Source organism: Durio zibethinus, chromosome 12 (genome assembly GCF_047325235.1).
Source record: "Durio zibethinus cultivar Kanyao isolate XHJ-2024 chromosome 12, ASM4732523v1, whole genome shotgun sequence".
NCBI classification, from domain to species: Eukaryota; Viridiplantae; Streptophyta; class Magnoliopsida; order Malvales; family Malvaceae; genus Durio; species Durio zibethinus.
In genome coordinates, this window is record NC_143173.1 from 18,414,943 (window position 1) to 18,439,103 (window position 24,161).

At 29.9% G+C, this 24,161-nt stretch overlaps 1 protein-coding gene, 1 non-coding gene and 1 pseudogene across 2 annotated transcripts; all 3 read left to right on the forward strand.

Annotated features, from left to right (window-relative positions):
* The first annotated feature begins 267 nt into the window (after positions 1-267).
* Positions 268-386, forward strand: LOC149515825 (U5 spliceosomal RNA). Its single transcript, XR_016326395.1, has one exon. It is a non-coding gene; the product is annotated as a U5 spliceosomal RNA (small nuclear RNA).
* A 2,913-nt stretch (positions 387-3,299) lies between these two features.
* Positions 3,300-3,353, forward strand: LOC149515826 (U5 spliceosomal RNA; annotated as a pseudogene).
* A 1,210-nt stretch (positions 3,354-4,563) lies between these two features.
* Positions 4,564-5,995, forward strand: LOC111297707 (uncharacterized). Its single transcript, XM_022892349.2, has 2 exons — positions 4,564-5,279; positions 5,651-5,995. Exons 1-2 carry the CDS (start codon positions 4,653-4,655, stop codon positions 5,765-5,767), a joined length of 744 nt encoding a protein of 247 aa, XP_022748084.2. The 5' UTR covers positions 4,564-4,652; the 3' UTR covers positions 5,768-5,995.
* The last annotated feature ends 18,166 nt before the right edge of the window (positions 5,996-24,161 follow it).

Here is a 24,161-nt window from a genome sequence, read left to right on the forward strand (position 1 = left end):
AAATTCAATGATGAAAATGATGACTTGAGGCAGAAATACTTCAATAAGAGAGAAAAAGAACCGCTACAGTTTTAAAGGTACCATATTTTACAAAATAAAGCATGAAATATGAGAGGAAATGTGTTAGAAAACTGTGTGGCTTGGCAGAAGAGTGGACAATTGTTATATAACTAAGAGTAGAACAGATCCCCACATTCCCAAGAGACAAACAAGTGAACCTCAACATACTTTTATAAATAAAATCACTAACGGAAGAATAAAGCATGGAGCCGTACAGTGAGTACAGAGCGAATTATTCTTTCGCCTTTTACTAAAGAATACCGTGTGCTCACTGCTCTTAGCGGCATACGCCTATTTTTGGAAGGTTGTTCCTCGTTGAACAGCCTATCAATTTTAGTTAAAAATTTTGAAATAAACAAAATAAAATTTCATATCTTATTGAGCTGGAAGGTTGTTCCTCGTTGAACAGCCTATCAATTTTAGTTAAAAATTTTGAAATACCAAAATAAAATTTCGTATCTTATTGAGCCATTGTCACTTCTCTATGAACTTTGATTATTGTCAATGGACTATAAAATAAAGTCTCATTTTTTTTTCTTACAATTATGTTTCTAGTTATGGCTTCCATCGTTGTTAACTTGAAACTTATGGTACATCTCAAACAAAAGTCCCATTTGTTCAACAAGTTCAATGTCAAGGCGCTGCTTACTGCTGTTGCAGATGTGATTTAGGAAATGCTGGTATGATTTAGATTTGCAGACAGTAAGAATCTTAGTGTAGGAGTAGATGCCTGTTGGTCTATGTTCAAAGTTCGTAATTGTAGCTGTTCAGACAGACTTGCTTTGAGCCTTTTGTTATGTAATTGGGGAAACTTGTTATCTATATTTATCTGATTTAGAGTCCTTTGAAGTTTAAACCTATTTCGCGAATTCTTTTTGACTTAAACTTTCAAATTATTTCAACATTCGCAAAACAGGATTGAAACCAGCAAGTATCAAACCGAAAAGTGGTCTGGTGTTCTTGCAATTGTGTCTCTTCAATTGATATAAATAATGGGTTCTGTCCTTAACTTGTTTTGGTTTTGTAAATTAAATTTCAAGTATGTCAGTCCAATTGTATAACTGGAACCTATTTGGTTATATCAAATCCTCAAGCCATTACTTGTAACCTCATTCTTGGGGTCTAAACAATGTTTTGATTTCCTGCTATTGGAGGTAGCAGATCTCTTCAAGGAAAGATGATTGAAAAGTTTGCACAATGGATGGTGAATTTATCCTCTGCTCTTTCAGCAGGTTTCGAATCTCCCTTCCCCAAATCAAAAACGGGAAACAGAAAATGGAAAAGTTTAAAATATTAGGCCATAGTATAGCTCATGAGTAATATAAAAATTATACCACTTGTCTTATTGGTTTAATGGTTTATGCATTTGCCTTAAAAAACGACATCCAATAGCTGTGATATATATTCAAATTTCAATATTCACAATCACTTATTTTAGGTTATGACCTCATTTGTAAAAAACAAAAAAAATCCCTTACAACTCATGATTGCTATATCTGTGTCCTTGGTTGCTTTAAATATAGAGCTTTGGTTGCTCTATATTATAACACTTTTTTCTCCCAATTTTTATAATATAAGGATGAGATTTGTTAGATAGAAGAAAATTACGTACATCAAAATATTTACTTAGAATATTTATGGTTATTTTTACTTCATTTCACTATATTCTTTCATTAAACAAGGGCATTGAGTAGTACTGATTTAATTATAATAATAAATTTTTTGTTTGTAAATTTTTGCTTTTAAAAGGCACAAACATACAAAAAAAAATGTAAAAATATAATATTAAATACATATAGGGTTCATAAATCTTACGACTGAATTTATTGATTTTACTATTTTTAAATTTAATATTTTTATCAAAATAATAACTTAACTTGATTAATAAAATCAATATATTTGTTTTTTTGTACAATTATTGCTTAAAACATGGGCTTCAAGGAAGAATTTAATAATAGAATTTTTATATAATTTTTTTAAAAAAGATAAAATATGCATAAAAACTATTTGAAAAAGTATTCAAACAACATATGAATTTGAATAGAAGCTAAGGGATTCAATATAACATTGATAAATCCTATAAAACTTGAAATAAATTTTATTTATTTTTTACATATTCTTTGCAATTTATTATCTATAAGACAACATCTTAACTTGATTAATAAATGTTTTTTATTTTTCATCTTATGCATTTATTTTTTAATTAAAATAAGGGTTATAATGACGATTTATATGATAAAAAACTTTTATAAGCAAAACAGAAGGTCGATAATATATATATTAGATATATATATCTATAAATATATATATATGTATATATATAAACTTGATTGGATTCTAAGGGTTTAATGTTAATTTTAGAAATCTCATGGTTAATTAAATTTATTTTCATATTTAATTTATAAATCAATTTTTCTCAAAACATCTTAAATAGTTCTTTTTTTTTATTCACACTCATAGTTGAAAATACGAAATAAAGCGATAACTTATAATAATAGAACTTTTTTTTTTTAATTCTTACTTTAAAAAATATAAAAAAGACATAAAAATATTAATATCTTAAATATATGTGAACTTGTATCAATTATTAAGAGTTCATATTTGCCCATTGGTAACTTGGCTAAGTTTGGTCTTGATCCTTCTCTGAGATTGCCATAGTCTAAATTTTTTTTTGTTTTTTGGTATTTGAAGATGTCAAGATTTCAGTTCTGATGATTAAAATTAAAAATTTAGCACTTAATCAATAGATTACATGGCTGCTTGCTAAAATATTCATGTCTTTATGGCTTTTCCATATCCTAAATCCATTGGTTAACTATGTTAAAGAGACAACGAAAACTTAGCGTTTAAATGAACTATATTTTTGTTTAAAAAAAAGTACCATATATTTTATAAGGATTTGAACTTGGCTAAGCTAGCAAAGAAATTTTTCAACAACTCTATTCATTACATTCAAATTCAATGATGAAAATGATGACTTGAGGAAGAAATACTTCAATAAGGGAGAAAAAGAAATGCTACAAGTTTAAAGGCACCGAATTTTATAAAAAAAAAAACAAAAAGCATGAAAAATGTGAGTAAATGTGTTAAAAAAGTGTGTGGCTTAGCAGAAGAGTGGACAATTGCAAGAGCTAACAGTAGAACAGAACCCCACATTCCCAAGAGACAAACAAGTGAACCTTAACCTACCTCTATAAAAAAAATCGCTAATGGAATGGATAAAGCACGGAGTCTTGCGGTGAGCACAAAATGAACTATTATTTTGCCTTTTACTAAAGATTACCGTGTGTTTGGAGTGCTGTTTCTGATTGAACGGCCTATCAATTTCAGTTAAAAATTTTGAAACTCCAAATGTACAATTCGTGTTTGCTTTAGCCACTGTCATTTCGCTATGATCCTTGATTACTGCCATTGAACTAAAATAACATTAGCCGTAAAATTGAACAAAAAAGGCTCCTTTTTTTGTTTCATACAATTATCTTTCTTGTCACGGCCTCCACCATTGTCAGCTTGAAACTTATGGAACAACTCAGACAAAAAGTCCCATTTTTGTTCAACAAGTTTAATGTCAAGGCGGTACTTACTGCCGTTGCAGATGTGGTACTTACTGCCGTTGCGGATGTGATTTGGGAAATGCTGGTATGATTTAGATTTGCAGACAGTAAGAATCCTAGTGTAGGAGTAGATGCTTGTTGGTCTATGTTCAAAGTTCATACTTGTAGCAGTTCAGACAGACTTGCTTTGAGCCTTTTGTTATGTAATTGGGGAAACTTGTTATCTATCTTTATCTGGTTTTAGAGTCCTTCGAAGTCTAAACCTATTTAGTGAATTATTTTTGACTCAAACTTTCAAATTATTTCATTTTTTTGCAAAACAGGATTGAAATAGCACATTTTAAACATTGAAACCAGCAAGTATCAAACTGAGAAGTGGTCTGGTGTTCTTGCAATTGTGTCTCTTCAATTGATATATATAATGGCTTCTGTTGTTAACTTGTTTTGGTTATGTAAACTAAATTTCAAGCATGTCAGCCCAATTGTATAACTGGAACCTTTTTGGTTATATCAAATATTCAAACCATTACTTATAACCTCATTCTTGGGTTCTAAACAATGTTTTGATTTCCTGCTATTGGAGGTAGCAGATCTCTTCAAGGAAAGATGATTGAAATGCTTGCACAATGGTTGGTGAATTTATCCTCTGCTCTTTGAGCAGCTTTCCAATCTCCCTTCCCCAAATTGAAATCAGGAAAAAGAAAATAGAAAATTTAAAAATATTAGGCTATAGTATAACTTATAAGTAATCTAAAAATTATACTTGTCGTGTTAATTAGTTTAATGGTTCATGCATTTGCCTTAAAAGATGGTATCCGGTACTCACAATCACTTACTTATCCGAGGTTGTGACCTGGTTTGTTTATATGAAAAAGAAATATAGGAGACTTGGAAGTAGGGGAAAGAATCCCTTGCAACTCATGGATGCTCTATATGTGTCCTTTGTTGCTTTAAATATAGAGCATAAACTCCGCAAATTTTAACAAGACAGTAATTGTAGTAAAGATCTCTGAAAGTCCTTACAACAGTGGTCCTGTAATGGCTCCCACCACTGTTAGCTTGAAGCTTCTGGTTGACTCAACAAGCCAAAGGGTTCTACTTGCTGAAGCTGGGAAAGATTTTGTTGATTTTCTGTTCAATATTCTGCCATTGCCTCTAGGCACTGTCATAGGGCTTCTCACCAAACAAGACATGGTCGGTTGCCTTGGAAACCTTTACGAGAGCCTTGAAAATCTGAGCGACACTTACCTGCAGTCAATGGCGAATAAAGACACCCTTTTGAAGCCTAAAGTTTCCAACTATGCTGCAAATTTACCATCCTTGTTGCCAAACATTCAATCGCTAACATCCACCAACATTTATAACTGTGGCAATAGTTACCATCGTAGAGGCTGTGGTATCTATGTGGCAAATGATTCGAACTCCATTTGTCTTTCCTGCAACAATATTATGAGCCAAATCGCAACCGTTGTCAATCCACCAACGAAGAAGGCTTCATCATGTGATGAAGGAGGTTATGTCAAAGGGGTTATTACTTACATGATCATGGATGATCTGGTTGTAAGGCCTATGTCAACTATTTCTTGTATCACTTTACTCAAGAAGTTCAATATCAAGGATGTAGGGGTTCTTGAAGAGAAAGTGATTGATATAGGGGCGGATGAGGTAAGAAATTACCTCATTTCTTTTGTTGCCTTAATTTTAAGTAGGGTTAATGTCTTGAATGCCTTACTAACTATGAACTATGGTAAAATATTTAATACGTTAGCTCAACTTTGAAAATCTCTAATATAATATATGAATTATAAATTTGTTAACTAATATAATACTCATTCATTACACTCTTAAAATTATTAGTTCTCAGTGATAACATGTGATTGACAAGTAGCTTTCATTATAATTATGAAATCATTAGTGATATTATCTCTTTTTAATTAACCGAGGTGTAATTTTCCACGTGAGATTTGAAAACTTTAGGATGTGGCACACTTTCATTGATGATAAAAGATTGGCTTAAACTTGTTTTTCTGCAATAGGGTGTGAAATTGCTGAAGGCATCTTTGCAGTCCAAGACCGTTCTTACCGATGTATTTCTCGGGAAGAAGGGGGACCAAAGTGATGCTAGCAATTCTAGTGCAGTACTTTCAATCTGATTTAGGAAAAGCTGGTTGATTTTCGGTTTGCAGACAGTTTTAATAGTCTCAATGTAATAGGGGATGCTCACTGATTTCTGTTCAAATTTTAGCAGTTTGTATGAGAATTGCTCTGAGCCTTTTGTTATGTAATAATGGTGGTTTTAGAGACCTCCCATGTCAGAACCTATTTACTGCTAAAATCTTTTGGCTTATTGCAGGAGTGCGGATCGTTGATCTCAAATATAAGTTTGTTTGCTTCACATATATATATATATATATATATAGCTTTCATCAAGCCTGATTCAAATATGACAGCCCAAATCTAAGACTTTTAAGTTTTAACTGGTACCTGTTTCGAAATTCGAAGCCTCAAAGGCTTTCTTATTCGTACCCTTGCCTTCATGCAATTTGAACAGATTGCTACCTTCAAAATCATTAAATGAGTTTATACACGAAAATTCTAACTTTATGCAATCAATTATTTTCCAAAATTGTTTAAATTATGAAGCTGAAATTTATGTCTATTAGTTCGTATAGTTATCTATAAAAGATGGCATTTAGTAGATTTGGAGTTTGAATCCCAATACTTTCTAACAGTCCCATTTCCTGTCTTCATGCTACAGCTTCTTTTTTTTTTTGTAAAAAAATAATTTGAACTCTGAAGCTTGGAAACTAAACTATGGAATTGATAAGTATCGATAACATGGAAATTGTATAGTATCAGATTGAGAATTGGTCTAGTGTTCCTGCAATTGTATCATTAGATTGCAAATGATAGGTCATGCTCTTCAATGGATATTAAATAAAGGGTTCTTTGTTCTTGACAGACTTAATTTTGTAAATTGAACTTTCAAGAATTAATTATCATAATTAATTATTAATATTTATTTGATATGTATTATATATAATTTTATGATCATGACAAATTCATTAATTTAAAAGGTGTTTTTAAAAGTATAAGGAATTTGTTTGTCTGAAAATTTTAAAAATTTATTTTATGGAACAAACTCATTTGAATTTTTATACAAAATTAAAATGTTAAAATGGTTCTAATGTGCGATAACAATTTTTTAATTAAAATTTTTAAATATATTTTAATTTTATCTTTTAATAATTCATGAAATTATAATAAGAATTATATTATTTCACATTATTTTTTATTTGTTTCAATTGGAGAATCAAATTTAATAATTTTTTATTTGGTTCATTTATTTACAAATAATGATAAATGCTTTTGTACTATTTTTTTTTTTTTTTACTTTAAAACGGTTTATTAGACTAGGTTTTTTACATCCATGCTTTATACAATTAATTTTATAGAAAAGTAATATTAGAATTTATAAAATTATAATAATTATAAGATTTTATATTATATCATCAATATCATATTTATTTCTCTTTTTTAGTATTGTACTTAAATTTCAATATAAAAATGAAAATCTCAATAGCAAAGATGAGTTAAATTGTTCCTTTTATTATGATTGTGGTAATAGTTTTAAGGACTGCTAGATGAATTTAAAAATATAGAGAGTCGCTATCAAATTTGTTTATTAGGCGCAATTCGTTACTTATTAAAACTTACATTTTTAGTAAAATCTTAAAATTAATTAAAATTTTATTAAAAATATAATTTTGGGGTCTACGAAAATAATTTGGATTCGGGAGTATGAGTATGCTTAGGGAAGGATTAGTATCCCCACAACGTTTATTATGGTACCAATGTGTTATCTTTTGATCTTGACAAAAAAAAAAAGTCTTAATTTTGATATTCAAAAATAATATCCTTAAATCGCTTTTTACTATAATTTTATCTTTTCTTATTTTCTTAAAAATTATTTCTTTTTTATTTGAAAAATAAATTGGAATCATGTTATTGAAAAATTCTCAAAATACTCTAATACATTGGTAACACTAAAAGAAATTTTCTCACCAAAAGATTTTATAAGAATCACAACTAGGATTTCTTTAGAATCTCATCTTTGAAGCCTTTTATTTTTTAATTAAAGCAATTAATATTCACACATTGTTATACATAATCTAATTTTTTTAATCTTTTCTTTTATTATTATTATTATTTTCTAATTAAAAAAATAAGTAAATGATAACCGTTTTGAGTTGATTTTTTTTAAATACTTCAATACTTTAGTAGCATTTAAAAAAAATTCTCACTAAAGATCTTAAAGAATCACTACTTGAATTTTTTTAATATCTTATCCTTCGAAGTTTGCATCTATTTTTTCATAATTTAGTGATATAAATACAATGCAAATAATGAAACATAATATTAGTAAGGTATGCATCTATTATATGTGTATTTACCATTTATTTTATTTTATTTATAAATTATTTATCCTTTTTAAAAAAAAAGATTTCTTTATTAATTTTTTCTTTTTTTTAATATTTTATGAATATTTTATAGAAAAAAGATTTTTTATTGAAAATATTTTATAAATACTTCAATACAGTAGTAATATTTTTAAAAAAATCTTATTACCTAAAAATTTTTAAAAATCACTATTTGGATTTTCTTACAATATCATGGTAGAAAATCTTTATTTTCTTTAAATATTTAATGATATAAATTCTTACAAAAATATATAATTATCTATAGTATTTATTTTCTTAAGCATTATTAATTATTTCAAAACATGCATATTTTATAAAAATATTATTGACATGAGTAATATAAAAAATATTCTAATAAAAAGTCCAAAAATATATAAAAATTATACCAAACAGAGTATTATGCTGAAACCCAAAGTCATGTGCTTACTAGGCCAAGCTAATAGAGTCTAGCTATCAAGGAAGGATCCAAGCGGGCTAGGTTGTTGAATGGGTTAGTTCAGTACTATTAGGCGCGGGTTGGTTTGGCGAGTCATGGGTTGGGTTGACTCGCTCTTTTATTAAACTATAAAAACTCAATTTCTTTTTCATTTCATTCCATCTTTCCTCTTTTTTTTTTTTTTTTAAAAAAAGCTCACTTTTAATTGTTTTAAACGCAAATCCAGCAACCCCCTAATTTGCCTAGAATTCGACAAGTCGACGCTATCGGTTGGCATCTATTGGGTCTTAAAATTACGTTGCAGGCTCTTCTCAACCCCTTAATTATCATTCTGAGCTTAGTTTTCCTTAAAAACCCCTTAAGAAGCCTATATTTATCCTTAAAATTTTGGCCAAAACTCTATGAAACTACAAGCTTCCACCGTTTAATCCTTTTGAAACCAGAGTATATGTTTTTCTTCTCTTCATGCTCTTCATCTCTACCACTTTGGATTTCTCAAAAATCTCCTCACAACTACTGAACCACCCTATACCGTCGCCATCACTCACTACCATCCGCCATCACTGCTCAAAAACTACTTTTTTTCTCTCTCTACAAATTTTGTTACACCCTTGATTCCTAAAAAAGAGCCCTTTTATGCCTGAAACACTCACCTTCAGATTTTGCTTGTGTTTGTTTCTTCTTTTTTTTTTATACTGGCAGTCGTTGTATTTTTATGACTTTTTTTTTTGTATTTTGTGGCTTTGACTGAGGTTTCTCCCTAAAAAGAGGACTGTGGTTTTGTTTGCTGTGATTTTTTATTTGGTTATTATTAGTAGTGTTAGAATAATGACTCAAATCCCGTAAAAGATTTGTTTAGGATTTGTTAGATATTACTTGATGGAATTTTAAAAGGAAAAGGATTATTCATAGGCAAGTTTGTATGATTATAAATATGTGAAGTCTCTGTAGGGTTAGGCATAAGAAAAAGATGTAAGAAAGTCGTAGAGTTTTATGGGTAAACACCTCATAAGACTACTGAAGATTTACGTCTTATGGGTGTATATGTTTGCTTGTGAGTGAACTAGAGGAGACTGAGATGGTCCATATAAGTATGATGTATGGGTGCATATAGGTTTATGTTTGGTTGTATTGAAAGGGTGCACATGGATATTTGTTTGTTTGAGTTGAGAATACTTCATAAGACTAGAAGATATTGAAAGGGTCTATAGGTATTGATTGTTGAGTGATTGATATATTTTGATGTATGTTTGTAATTCTCTACAACTAGTGAATATTATTTCTCATCTGTGGACATAAGTCAGTTGGATCGAACTACGTTAAATTATTGTCTCTTATGTGATTGATTGATTATTTAATTTTACTTCTGTTGGCTTGATGAGATTGAGGCTTTTTAGCCTAACAAGTGATATCAGAACTATAGTGATCTCCAATAAAAGGTATCAGAGTTGAAAGTTTGAGACGTGAAAAGAGATAGAGGTTCGAGACATGAAAAGAGGTAAGCTTAAAGAAGCTCGATTCAAGAAAGAAGTTTAAGTTCATATTTTGAAGATCAATTTACATGAAGCTTAAAGGCACACAAAGAGAAGATGATTATGAAACTTTCATTGCAGGTAGAGTCAAGCATGTCTAGCATGAAGACAGATGATTAATAAAATTTGAGTCAAGATAAAGATTATTAGGAATAATGACTCAAATCCCATAAGAGATTTGTTTGAGATTTGTTAAATATTGCTTGATGGATAAGAAAACTTGCAGAAGAAGAATTCTAAAAGGAAAAAAATTTTTAATAGACAAGTTTGACTTGCAGAAGAAAAATTCTAAGAGGAAAGATTTTTAATAGGTAAGTTTGTATGGTTATAAATAGGTGAAGTCTTTGTAGAGTTAGACATGAGAAAAAGATGTAAGAAAATTGTAAGATTTTATGTGTAGACACCTCATAAGAATACTAAAGATTTACATCTTATAGGTGTGTATGTTTGTTTATGAGTGGACAACAGAAGATTGAGATGATCCATATAGGTATGATGTATGGGTGCATATGGATATGTGTTTGGTTGTATTGAAAAGGTGCATATGGGTATCTATTTGCTTGGGTTGAGAATACTCCATAAGACTAAAAGAGATTGAGAGGGTCTATGGGTATTGATTATTGAGTGATTGATATATTTTGATGTATGTTTGTAATTTTTTACAACTAGTGGATCTTGTTTCTCATCCGTGGACATAGGTCAGTTGGATCGAACCATGTTAAATTATTGTCTCTTGTGTGATTGATTGATTATTTGATTTTACTTTTGTTGGCTTGATAAGATTGAGACCTTTTAGCCTAACAAGTGGTATCAAAACTGTGGTGATCCCCAACAAGTGGTATTAAAGTCGAAAGATCGACATTTGAAAAAAGATAAGAGGTTCAAAACATGAGAAGAGGCAAGCTTAGAGGAACTTGATTCAAAGAAGAAGTTCAAGTTAATGTTTTGAAGATCGATTTGCATGAAGCATAAAGGCACATAAGAAAATATGATTGTCAGACTTCCATTATAGGTGGAGCCAAATATGTCTAGCATGAAGATAAATGATTGATAAAATTTGAGTTAAAGTGAAGATTGTTAGGAATAAATTTGAGATTTGTTTAAAATTTGTTATATATTGCTTGATGGATAAGAAAACTTACAGAAAAGAATTCTAAAAAAAATATTCTTAATAGGTAAGTTTGACTTACAAAAGAAGAATTTTAAGAGGAAAGAGATTCTTAATAGGCAAGTTTGTATAGTTATAAATAGGAGAAGTCTTTGTAGGGTTAGGCATGAAAAAAAGATGCAAGAGAGTTATAAGATTTTATGAGTAGACACCCCATAAGACTACTAAAGATTTACATCTTATGGATGTGTATGTTTGTTTATGAGTGGACTACAAGAGATTGAGATGGTCCATATAGGTATGATATATGGGTGTATCTGAGTATGTGTTTAGTTATGTTAAAAAGGTGCACATAGGTATCTATTTGTTTGGATTAAGAATACTTCATAGGACTAAAAGAGATTGAGAGAGTCTATGGGTATTGATTATTAAGTGATTGATATTTTTTAATGTATGTTTGTAATTTTTTATAATTAATGGATCTTGTTTCTCATCCATAGACATAGGTCAATTGGTTCGAATCATGTTAAATTATTATATCTTGTGTGATTGATTGATTATTTGATTTTGCTTCTGCTAGCTTGATAAGATTGAAACCTTTTAGCCTAATAAGTGGTATTAGAGTTGTGGTGATCCTTAACAAATGGTATTAAAGTCGAAGGTTCGAGATATGAAAGGAGATAGAGGTTCGAGATATGAGAAGAGGCAAGCTTAGAGGAACTCGATTCAAAAAAAAAGTTCAAGTTAATGTTTTGAAGATCGATTTGCATGAAGAGTCAAGGCACATAAGAAAAGATGATTGTGAGACTTCCATTGCAGGTGGAGTCAAGCATGTCTAGCATGAAGACGAATGGTTAATGAAATTTGAGTCAAGGTGAAGATTGTTAGGAATAATGACTCAAATCTCATAAGAGATTTGTTTGGGATTTATTAAAAGATTTGTTTGGGATTTGTTTGAGATTTGTTAGATATTGCTTGATGGATAAGAAAACTTACAGAAAAGAATTTAAAAAAAAAGATTCTTAATAGGCAAGTTTGACTTACAGAAGAAGAATTCTAAGAAGAAAGAGATTCTTAATAGGTAAGTTTGTATGGTTATAAATATGTGAAGTCTTTGTAAGGTTAGGCATGAGAAAAAGATGTAAAAGAGTTGTAAGATTTTATGGGTAGACACCCTCATAAGACTACTAAAGATTTACGTCTTATGGGTGTGTATGTTTGTTTGTGAGTGGACTAGAGGAGACTGAGATGGTCCATATAGGTATGATGCATGGGTGCATATGGGTATGTGTTTGGTTGTGTTGAAATGGTGTACATGGGTATCTGTTTATTTAGGTTGAAAATATTCTATAGGACTAGAAAAGATTGAAAGGGTCTATAGGTATTGATTGTTGAACAGTTGATATATTTTTATGTATGTTTGTAATTCTCTACAACTAGTGAATCTTGTTTATCATCTGTGGACATAAGCCAGTTAGACTAAACCATGTTAAATTGTTGTCTCTTATGTGATTGATTGATTATTTGATTTTGCTTCCACTGGCTTGATGAGATTGAAGCTTTTTAGCCTAACAAGTGGTATCAGAGCTATAGTGATCCCCAACAGGTAGTGGGTGGCTGTGTTTTTTTATGTTGATTATGTAAAGGTATGAGGCAAGGTTAGTGAATGGGAGAGCTTCTAGTTGTTTAGGATAGGTGGTTGCTGAATGGGAATAGGAGTCTCAACTAAGGGTGCTTGGGTGATGAGAGCTGTGTTTTGGCCAAAAATAAGGATATGGGGGCTCTTGGCTTGTGATATTACTGGTGGCTTGATTGGTCGATAGGGCGATGGTAGTGGCTTGTGGAGAGGGGTTTTGGTTCGATTAGGTAATTAGATGAGTAAAAGCTTCTCTGGTGATGTCTCGGTGAGGCTGTTGATTAGGCTCTAGGCAGTGGCGAAGGTCAGGGCTTTGGTGTTTCGTGGGTGGTTGTAATGGTGTCGATGGCAAATATAGTAGAAAGTGGCCTAGGATTATTGGTTTTGAATTCCTTTTTTTGTGAAATCCATGCTCTTTAAATTCAATTCCTAATGAGAGAAAAAATCACAGCATGGGAAATGGCATTTTCGACTCTTGTTACAGCAATGGATGTTGTGTGTATTGTTGTATTTGGGAAGGAGATAAAGTGATGATCTGGGGTAGTTTTTGCTGTATTTTATTTTTCTTCAATTCATGTTAAGTTAGGAGGGGTAAATGAAAGGGGAAATTGAAAAGTTGGAAACAAATGAACAAAAATAAATGAGGTTGACAAGAGATGAGACAAAGGCAATTGACTTTTTTTTTTGTAATTTTTCAATTTTTTAATAAATTTAGTTAATTTTTTTTAAAAAAAATTGAAATTAGGCTTTGAAATGGATTTGGGTTCACAATTAAACTTTGGAATTTTTAATTGAGTTTTCAAATTTTAATTCGAAATTGACTCAATAATGAAATTGAATGAGGTCTGAGCCTATAGAAAATATTCAAAGATGATCAACCAAAAACAAAGCCCATTTGAGTTTAATTGAATAAATCCAATTAAAATATTTAAATTAGCCTAAATCGAAATGTTAAGACCAAGCCTAAAAATCAAATAAGTTCAAATTAATCCGAATAAAATTAAGTGACAATTTGAATATAAATGTTAGCTTTATTGTTCTTTTAGTTATTTGATGATGAAAAAAATATTGTTTGTATCACATATTTATTCTCTTTACATTTTTTTTAATAAATGATGTGTTTTATTTATTTAAAGAGAGAAGAATATCTTGTTACTATTACAAACAGTACAAATTATATATTAACAAATACAAATGCAAAATTAAATATAAAAAAAAAATAATTTGAGTAATAAGATGCATTATGAATTCTTACAATTTATAATTACACTTAAATTTATATTTTTTAAGAGACTTACTTTTGAAGAGTTGAATCCAAAAATATTCACCCATGCCAAATATTGCAGTTGAAGTCATCATAAAAATATTTTTAGGACTAAAATTCTTTAAAATTGGTTTATATTAGTTATATTTAAGTAGTTTTGCTCTATTAAGATTTAATCTTAATATTATTTGTGAAACTTTTAATCAAATTATGTTTTATACATAAAAACAAAAATACACAGACATAAAAAGAGTAACAAGTTCTTAAGTTTTAATTTAATTGCATTTTAAAATTTATTTAAATGAAAAATTCACTACTCCTTACATAAAAATTAATCTTGTCAATCATATTGATGAATTTGCAATTCTAATGCTAAAAAGGACATATTACTAAATAATAAGTTAAAAAATTTAGATAAAATATTTTTTATTTTTAATTAAAAAAATTGAGACTCAACTTTATCAAATCTAATAAAAAGTTTTACAGTGAAAAAATAAATAGTACAAAGAGCATTTATCATTATTTGTAAGTAAAAAATCAAATAAAAATTATTGAATTTGACTATCTAAATAAAAATATAAAATAAATATAAAACAATATAATTCTTTTTATAAATTTATAAATTATTAGATTATAAAATTAGAATATATAAAAAATTTAATTAAAAATTTGTTGCAACATATTAAAACTTTTTTAACATTTTAACTTTGTATAAAAATTCAAATGAACTTATTCCACAAAACATTTTTTTTTAATTTTAAGAAACAAGCAAATTACTTATACTTTTGAAGATAATACCTTTTAATTAATGAATTTTTCAATAAATATGTTTGTTAATGATCATAAAATTAATTATATAATATATCATAAAATTTAATAATTAATTGTGATAATTGATATTTTTAGCTTTCTTTACCCTTTCATTTTCTTTAATTTAAAAATAATATTTATCTATTAGTCATGTCTTTTTGGGTTTCTTTATCTTTTCATTTTTTTCGATTTTAAAAATAATATTTATTAATTAATTGTGCATCTCTGGTTTTGTTTATCGTTTTTATTTTTTCAATTTTAAAATAATATTTATCCATTAATTGTGATCATTGGTTGTATTTTTTGGATTTTATTATCTTTTGATTTTTACGGTATTGAAAATAATATTCACTTAATTAAAATTAGATTAATTGTGATCATTGATCATATTTTTTTAGCTTTATTTGCCTTTAAACTTTTTTATTTTACTAAAAATAATTTATATTTATTAATTGTGATAATTGATTGTAGCTTTTTTAGTTTTTTATAATTGATTGTAGCTTTTTTTAGTTTTTTATCTTTTGGTTTTCCCAATTTTAAAGAGATATATATTAAATTAATTGTGTATTTTTTTTTTGTTTTTTAGCTTTATCTTTTCAGTTTTTTAAGTAATATTTACCTATTAATTGTGGTAATTTATTATTCATTTTTTGTTTTCTTATCTTTTCATCTTCTTCAACTTTAAAAATAATATTTATCTATTAATTGTGATAATTGATTTTATCTTTTGGTCTTTTAGTTTTTTTTTTTAATTTTAAATACAGTATTCGCTTATTTAAATTTGGATTAACTATGATAATTGAACATGTTTTTTAGGCTATATTTATCTTTTGATTTTTTTTATTTTAATAAAATAATGTCTATTTATTAATTGTGATAATTAATTGTATTTTTTTCACCATTTTAAAAAGATACATATTATATTAATTGTAGATTGCTTTTTTTGTCTTTTGGCTTTCAACTGACTTTAAAATATATAGGTATGTATGTATACATATGTTTTTAAACTCTTTATTTATTTAATGAGATTTTCAAATAATTTGCATTAATATGAATTTAATAAATTTCATAACAAGAATAAAAAGATGCATAAAGTTACTAACGGATATAGATATATATTTACAATAATAGTCCTACAAATATATAACATTATATTTAAATAATATATTAAAAAAAGATCTTATAACACATGGGTTAAAATAACCTACTTGAGTAATGAAAACATTTATGTCGTTAGAATATCATTAAAAGTATTTTCTAAATGGTATATATTTTTATTTGTTGTAAACCAAATTTTATTTATGAAATTCTAGTGGATGTTGAAAATTAACAATATTGCAATTTAACTCAAAAATTGAATAAATTTTAAAAGAATAAGGTATAAACAAATTTAAAAGAAGAATATAAGAGATTTTAATAAATTCAGTATACTTAAATAATGTGAAAAGATAAAAAATTCATTATTCAATATTGATTATTAAATTTATTTATCTTTCAAAAGAAAAAATATATATATAAATAGGACACATAAAATATAAAAATATAAAAATATTAATATTATAAATATATATGAACTTGGATCCATTATTAAGTTTTAATACTAATTCACAAAACCCACACCTGAGACCAAGACTAAGTTTATTAACTTTTTTATATTTCTTTCTCAATTTAATTTTATCAAAAAAATATCTTGAATTTGTCAATGAGAATAAGTCTAACTGTGTCATTGATTAGTGGGGCCTAAGGTCAAGTCCAAAGCCTTACATTGCTAGGTAATTTATGTTTTTATTAATTAACAATTTTTTTTTTTCGTTTACATTTTTTTCTCCATATCCATGATTTAGAACTTAAGTTTGAACTATAAATTTTCATGTAAAATTTCATTTATAATAGGCACACGTATAACTAACAAAAAAGGTTAGAAATTTTCCTATTAAATAAATTTGAAGTCAAATGAACACTAAATAATTAATGTCAAATTCAAAAATTTTCATTATTAAATATCATAGTTTTATTTATAATAAAATAAAACATTGAGTGAAAAAAGTACTCTATGAAACTTTTCTAATTCTTAGGATTGATCTCTTCTTTCTCATGAGAATGATACTTTCATTAAAGTGATTGTTTTTTCTTTTGAAAAATAAATAAATCTAATAATTGAATAATGAATTTCTTAAAATTTCACATTATTTAAGTATAGTAAATTTATTAAATCTCTTTTTTTAAAAAAAGAATTTGTTTGTATCTCATTCTTCTAGAAATTAATCAATCTTTGAGTTAAATTGCAATATTGGTAATTTTCCTAGAATTTCTTTAAAAAAATTTAGTCTATAGCAAATAAAAATATATACCATGCAAAAGAATACTTTTAATGATATTCTAATGTTATAATTTTTTTTTATTACTCAACTTTTTTTATTACTCAACTAGACTCTTTTAACCCATTTGTTCTAAGATCACTTTTTAAATATATTATTTAAAATTAAAAATTGAATATATCTTAACAATATTTTAAATATCATATATTAAATAAATTATTGTCGTAACGTCTAGATCCGGGGATCTATCGCTAGATATTGACTTTTAAGGAGTCGCCACCAATCTTTTTTATTTAGGTGCGATTGGCCACCTATGAAATCTGTCCTTTTAGGGAACACTTAAATTTAAGGGTCCCTAAAAGAATAGGTTCAGGTCTACTAACCAGAACAGAGTTCGGGAGTTCGGTTACGTGTGAGGAAGGTTATAGCATCCCCACAACGCCCATCAAAATATGGTACCAGCTTGAATTTGTGTTATCCAAAAAGCCTTAAAATTTTACCAAGTAATTAATTATTGGAAAATTTTCTCAATTGACTCTAATACTTTTAGCAGAAAATTGAGAAAACTCCCTCACCTCAAGAGTATGCAAGAAAAACTACTGTTTCACTTGCAGAGGCTCCGTCGTCGGATTATTTAAAGAAAAAAACAAAATAAAAATTAAGATAGAAAGGAAGGAAAGAATGATTTTTTTTTTGTAGGGAAAATTGATACTTTCAACTTTTCCCCAAAAATATTTTTTGGAAATTTCGATTTTCAAGGAAAATTGATACTTTCAACTTTTCCCCAAAAACCCTTTTTTTTGAAAATTTATTTCTAAGGAAAATTGATACTTTCAACTTTTCCCCAAAAATGTTTTTTTGAAATTTTATTTTTAAGGAAAATTGATACTTTCAACTTTTTCCTAAAAATATTTTTTTTTTGAAAATTTATTTTTCTTTTAAGGAAAATTGATACTTTCAATTTTTCCCTAAAAATATTTTTTTTTTGAAAATTTATTTTTCTTTTAAGGAAAATTGATAATTTCAACTTTTCCCTAAAAATATTTTTTTTTGAAATTTATTTCTGAGTAAAATTGATATTTTCAACTTTTCCCCAAAAATATTTTTTGGAAATTTATTTCTAAGGAAAATTGATACTTTCAACTTTTCCCTAAAAATATTTTTTTTTTGAAAATTTATTTTTCTTTTAAGGAAAATTGATACTTCAACTTTTCCCTAAAAATATTTTTTGGAAATTTATTTCTAAGGAAAATTGATACTTTCAACTTTTCCCTAAAAATATTTTTTTTTTGAAATTTATTTCTGAGGAAAATTGATATTTTCAACTTTTCCCCAAAAATATTTTTTGAAAATTTATTTCTAAGGAAAATTGATACTTTCAACTTTTCCCTAAAAATATACTTTTTTGGAATTTTTTATTCTTATTTAAAGAAAATAAAATAATAAAAAATAATAAAAATAAATAAAAATAATATTACATAAACCTAATCTAATAAATAAAAAATAAAATAAACAAATAAACAAAGAAAAGAAAAAAAAAAAAACCTGGAGCGGCTCGGATCGGCTCAGCTCAAGGAAGAGAAAACGGCTCGGGGGGAGCGGCTTGGCGACTTGGCTCGGCTCGGCTCAGAGGGGGCTGGCACGCGCGGGTCAGAAAGCGGGTCGACGCCCGGGTCGGGTCGGGTTCGGCAAAACGCGCGGATCCTCTGGGTTACTTAAGGCCAAAACGACGTCGTTTTGGGAGGGTATAAAAGGCAATCACCTTCGTTTTTTCGGCAGAACGCTCCTCCCTCTCTCTCTCTTCTTCCCTTTTTCTCTTCCTTCTCTCTAAAAACTGAAGAACACCGGTGCCGGATTCTGGAAAATTTCGCCGGAATCTGGAAATTTCGCCGGAAGTTGGTCGGAAGATTATCGGTTTCTGGGATTCTTCGTCGGAAACTGGGCTGGTGTCCGAAAACTTCAATGTTCGCCGGAATTGTTGCTGGAAAATTCAAATTTCGCCGGAATTTTCGCCGGAATCTGGAAATTTCCCAGAAATTTCCAGAAAAATTTTTCGCCAAAAATCTCTAAAAATTTTTTCTCACTCCCAGAACACTCCTAAACTTTTCCTAGCTTCCTATACGCCTCCTTTTCTCTCAAATCAGTAGCTTTGCTTACTGTTTTCTCTGTGTTTCAGTCTACCACAGGGGTCCTTTATGTAGGGATTGATCAGGAGTTCCTGATCAATCCCAATTCCTCCTTGGACGGGAATTCAATCTTTGAATCCAGTCTGGACTCTTCTGATTGAATTCCCACTCCCAGTGGGATTCTTCAACTTTCAATCCTAGCCCTCCAAAATAAAAAAGACTAGATAATTAGAAAAGATAAATCAGAAGATATTATAGGATAAAAATAATAATAAAAAAAATCAGATATATAATTAGATAAGTAAAAATACAAAAATAAATAAAATAAAAAAGATAAAAATATATATATATATACATATTAGTAATAATACATAAATAATAAAATACACATAAATATTAAAAAATAAATAAATAAATATATACATATATTAATACATAATAATAATAATAAATAATACAATACATAAAATACAAAAGAAGAAAAAAAAATACAAGATAAAATTAAATTGGGCTTACCCATTTGGACCAGGCCCAACTGATCTGGGCCTGGACCCAATTGGGTGTCTACAGCTGCCCCTCTTTGCACATTTTCTGTGAAACAGAAATTGCGCAAAGACGTAGACACCCAATCAAGACTCAACTCAACATTTTTTGGTTTTTTTGTTTTTGTTTTTTTTTTTTTGTTTTTTGTTTTTTTTTTTTTACCAAAGTTCCTCTAAACAGAGGCACCACGACTTTTGAAAAGTAAATTGATCCTCTAAACAGAGGCAACGACTTTGAAAAAGTAAATTGCTCCTCTAAACAGAGGCAACGAAACTTTGAAAGTAAATTGCTCCTCTAAACAGAGGTACCACGACTTTGGAAAATAAATTGCTCCTCTAAACAGAGGCAACGAACTTTGAAAATAAATTGCTCCTCTAAACAGAGGTACCACGACTTTTGAAAAGTAAATTGCTCCTCTAAATAGAGGTACCACGACTTTGGAAAAAGTAAATTGCTCCTCTAAACAGAGGCAACGGAACTTTGAAAAAGTAAATACTCCTAGACAATCATGTCCGAAGGAGTTGAAAGTTGTGTTTGAAGGGATTTCAGGAGATTATGCCCAAAGGTCTTATAAATCAACCCTGATACCAAGAGACATCCTATTTCAAGGATTAGGAACTTACCTGACAAGTTTCTTCTCAAACTTGCAAAGTCTTTTCATATCTGTCTTTTCCATGTGGGATGTTGGAACACCCCTGCTTCTTGAATTTGTACACTATACTTTCCTGAAAGTAGTGTATGTTATGCAAATGCATATGAATTTCAATGCATGCTATGCAAATGTTGGCCAATTAATTCCTGTTCAATGTATGGTACTCAAGTTTCTCAAGCTCTTTTCTTGGGCATCAACCCCTTTAATTCCTCAAAGATTCAATGGCACTGTTCTCCTAAGATCGAACCAGTGTAGCTCTTAATTATTCATATTCTTCCTGTAACAAAAATCTCTTCCCAAATTTAATGTCCTAATCAGGAGCTGAATATCTCGATTCTGCCTTTATCACTCTTGATTTATTCAATGTAATGTAAAAATCTTTTTATGTTGTTATTCATTCATCAATCATTATTTTCAACTCAAAAAGGGAGAATGCATTTGCACATTCCTTCCATGATGGGGTATTAAGAAGAAAGGGATATGAATGGTAGGGAAACAGTCATCAGAAAAAGGAGCAAAGAATGAAATAAAATGTTTCTTTATTAGCAAATGTCGGTAAACTTTGGCCAAGAAAGAATTACAGGGATAGGTATGGGGACAAAGCCCAAAATGAACAATAAGATGATCATGATAACACATCTCAAAGTTTTTTCTGAAAACTCAATCCTCTGATGTATTTAACAACTTGGAACTCTTCTGAATTTGCTAACCTCCATATCAGCAGACTTTCAGATTCGATGTTGTATTCTCCTTATCTAAGCCGCTTTTTCAGGTTTTCAACTTAGACAAACCCCCTATGACTCAAACCGCCCTTTTGGGGTTTTCGCCTTGAGTCCTCTTTGTTCAATTTTTCTTTTTTTTTCATTTTTTCTTTTTTCATTTTTTCATTTTTTCATTTTTCATTTTTCCATTTTTTCATTTTTTTCAAGCATAGTATTTCTTCACAGCATCAGAATTTATAGGATGGGGTAAATCATTTCCATCCATCTCAGTCAGTATCAACGCTCCACCCGAAAAGGCCCGTTTCACCACATACGACCCTTCCCAATTCGGAGTCCATTTTCCTCTACTATCGTGCTGGATTGGGAGAATTCTTTTCAAACCAACTCTCCTTCTCGAAAGCAACGAGGTCGAGTTTTCTTATCATGAGCCCTCATCATTCTTCTTTGGTATAGCTGACCATGGCACAGTGCAGTCAATCTCTTTTCTTCTATGAAATTTAACTGCTCATAACGTTCTCGAATCCATTCAGCCTTTTCTAACTCAACTTCTTTTAAGACTCTCAAAGAGGGGATCTCTACTTCCACTGGTAGTACAACCTCCATCCCATAAACCAACGAAAATGGGGTTGCCCCAGTAGAGGTGCGAACTGACGTTCGATATGCATGCAATGCGAATGGCAACTTCTCATGCCAATCTTTGTAAGTCTCGGTCATTTTTTCCAAAATCATCTTTATGTTCTTATTGGCTGCCTCAACTGCCCCATTCATTTTTGGATGGTATGGTGCCGAGTTATGATGCTTGATCTTATATTGAGCACATATTTCTTGCATCATCTTGCTATTTAGATTCTTGACATTATCTGAAATGATTTTCTCCGGAAGTCCATATCTACAGATGATCTCTTTTTTTATGAACTTGCAAACCACAGAGTGTGTCACATTTGCATATGAAGCTGCTTCTACCCATTTTGTGAAGTAATCTATCATCACAAAAATGAATCTGTGCCTGTTAAAAGCTTTTGGGGTGATTGGACCAATGACATCCATGCCCCACATTGAAAATGGCCATGGTGGTGCCATAACATGTAAAGCAGATGGTGGAGCATGAATCTTATCAGCATATATCTGGCATTTATGGCATTTACGAGCATAATCAATGCAATCATTCTCCATCGTCAACCAGTAATATCCCGCTCTCATAATCTGTCTTGCCATCATATGTCCACTAGTATGTGCCCCACATATTCCATCATGCACCTCTTCAATGATTTTTTTCGCTTCAGTCTCATTTACACACCTCAATAGTCTTTGATCCTTGCTTCTTTTGTAAAGGATATCCCCATCCAGGAAAAAGCTCATAGCCAATCTTCGGATGACCCTTTTATCATTTTTTGTTGCATGAACTGGATACTGCTGATCCTTGACATACTGTAAGATGTCATAATACCAGGGTTTTCCATCTTCTTCCCCCTCTACATTAGAACAATACGCTGGTATATCCTTAAAATCTAACTTGATGGGTTGAATGTCGGTGTCATCATTAATTCGAATCATTACAGCCAGAGTAGCCAATGCATCAGCAATCACATTTTCTTCTCGAGGTAAGTGATCGAACTGGACATCTTCAAATTGTTTCATCAACTCTAGAATATACTTATGATATGGAACGAGTTTTGAGTCTCTCGTCTCCCATTCTCCTTTCAACTGGTATATAACTAGAGCTGAGTCTCCAAATACTTTCAGTGCTTTCACTCTTCTTTCTATAGCAGCTTGCAGGCCCATAATACATGCCTCATACTCAGCGATGTTATTTGTGCAATTAAAATTTAACCTCGCTGTTACAGGGTAGTACTGTTCTTCTGGAGAAATCAAAATTGCCCCAATTCCATGCCCCAAGGCATTGGCAGCTCCATCAAAGTACATTCTCCAACATTTTTCTCCATGCTCCCTTTCTTCCAGTTGAGAAATAGCCATCAAGTCTTCATCAAGAAATTCTAGCTTCATCGGCTCATACTCTTCAGTAGCACGATCTGTAAGAAATTCTACTATAGCACCCCCTTTTATTGCTTTTTGGCTCACGTATATAATGTCGTATTTCGAGAGCATTACTTGCCATCTAGCGATTCTCCCAGACAAAGAAGGTTTCTCGAAGATGTACTTAATGGGATCCAATTTCGCTATGAGCCATGTAGTGTGATAGAGCATGTACTGTCTAAGTCTTTTGGTAGTCCACGCTAATGCACAACACATTTTCTCCAGTGAAGAATACTTGGATTCGTATTCCGTGAACTTTTTACTCAGATAATAAATAGCTCTCTCCTTCCGGCTAGCCTCATCTTGCTGCCCTAGCACACATCCCATTGAATTTTCATATACAGTTAGGTACAAAATTAAAGGTTTTCTTGAAACAGTTGGCACCAATATTGGAGGGTTCGATAAATATTGCTTGATTTTATCAAACGCCTTTTGACATTCTTCATTCCATTTTCCAGGATTATCTTTACGAAGAAGCTTAAAGATGGGATCACATTTGTAGGTAAGCTGAGAGATGAACCGAGAAATGTAGTTCAATCTACCCAAAAAACCTCGAACTTCTTTTAGTGTGCTGGGAGGTGACAAATTCTAGATGGCTCGTATCTTATCGGGATCGACTTCAATTCCTCTTTCATTGACTACGAAGCCTAGCAACTTCCCTGACTTTACCCCAAAGGTGCACTTGGTTGGGTTTAATTTTAGCTGAAATTTTCTCAACCTCTCAAATAACTTTCTGAGGCTGGTGACATGATCTTCATCCCCATAAGACTTTGCAATCATATCATCTACATACACTTCGATCTCTTTGTGCATCATGTCATGGAAGAGTGTTACCATGGCCCTTTGATATGTTGCCCCAGCATTCTTTAACCCAAAAGGCATGAC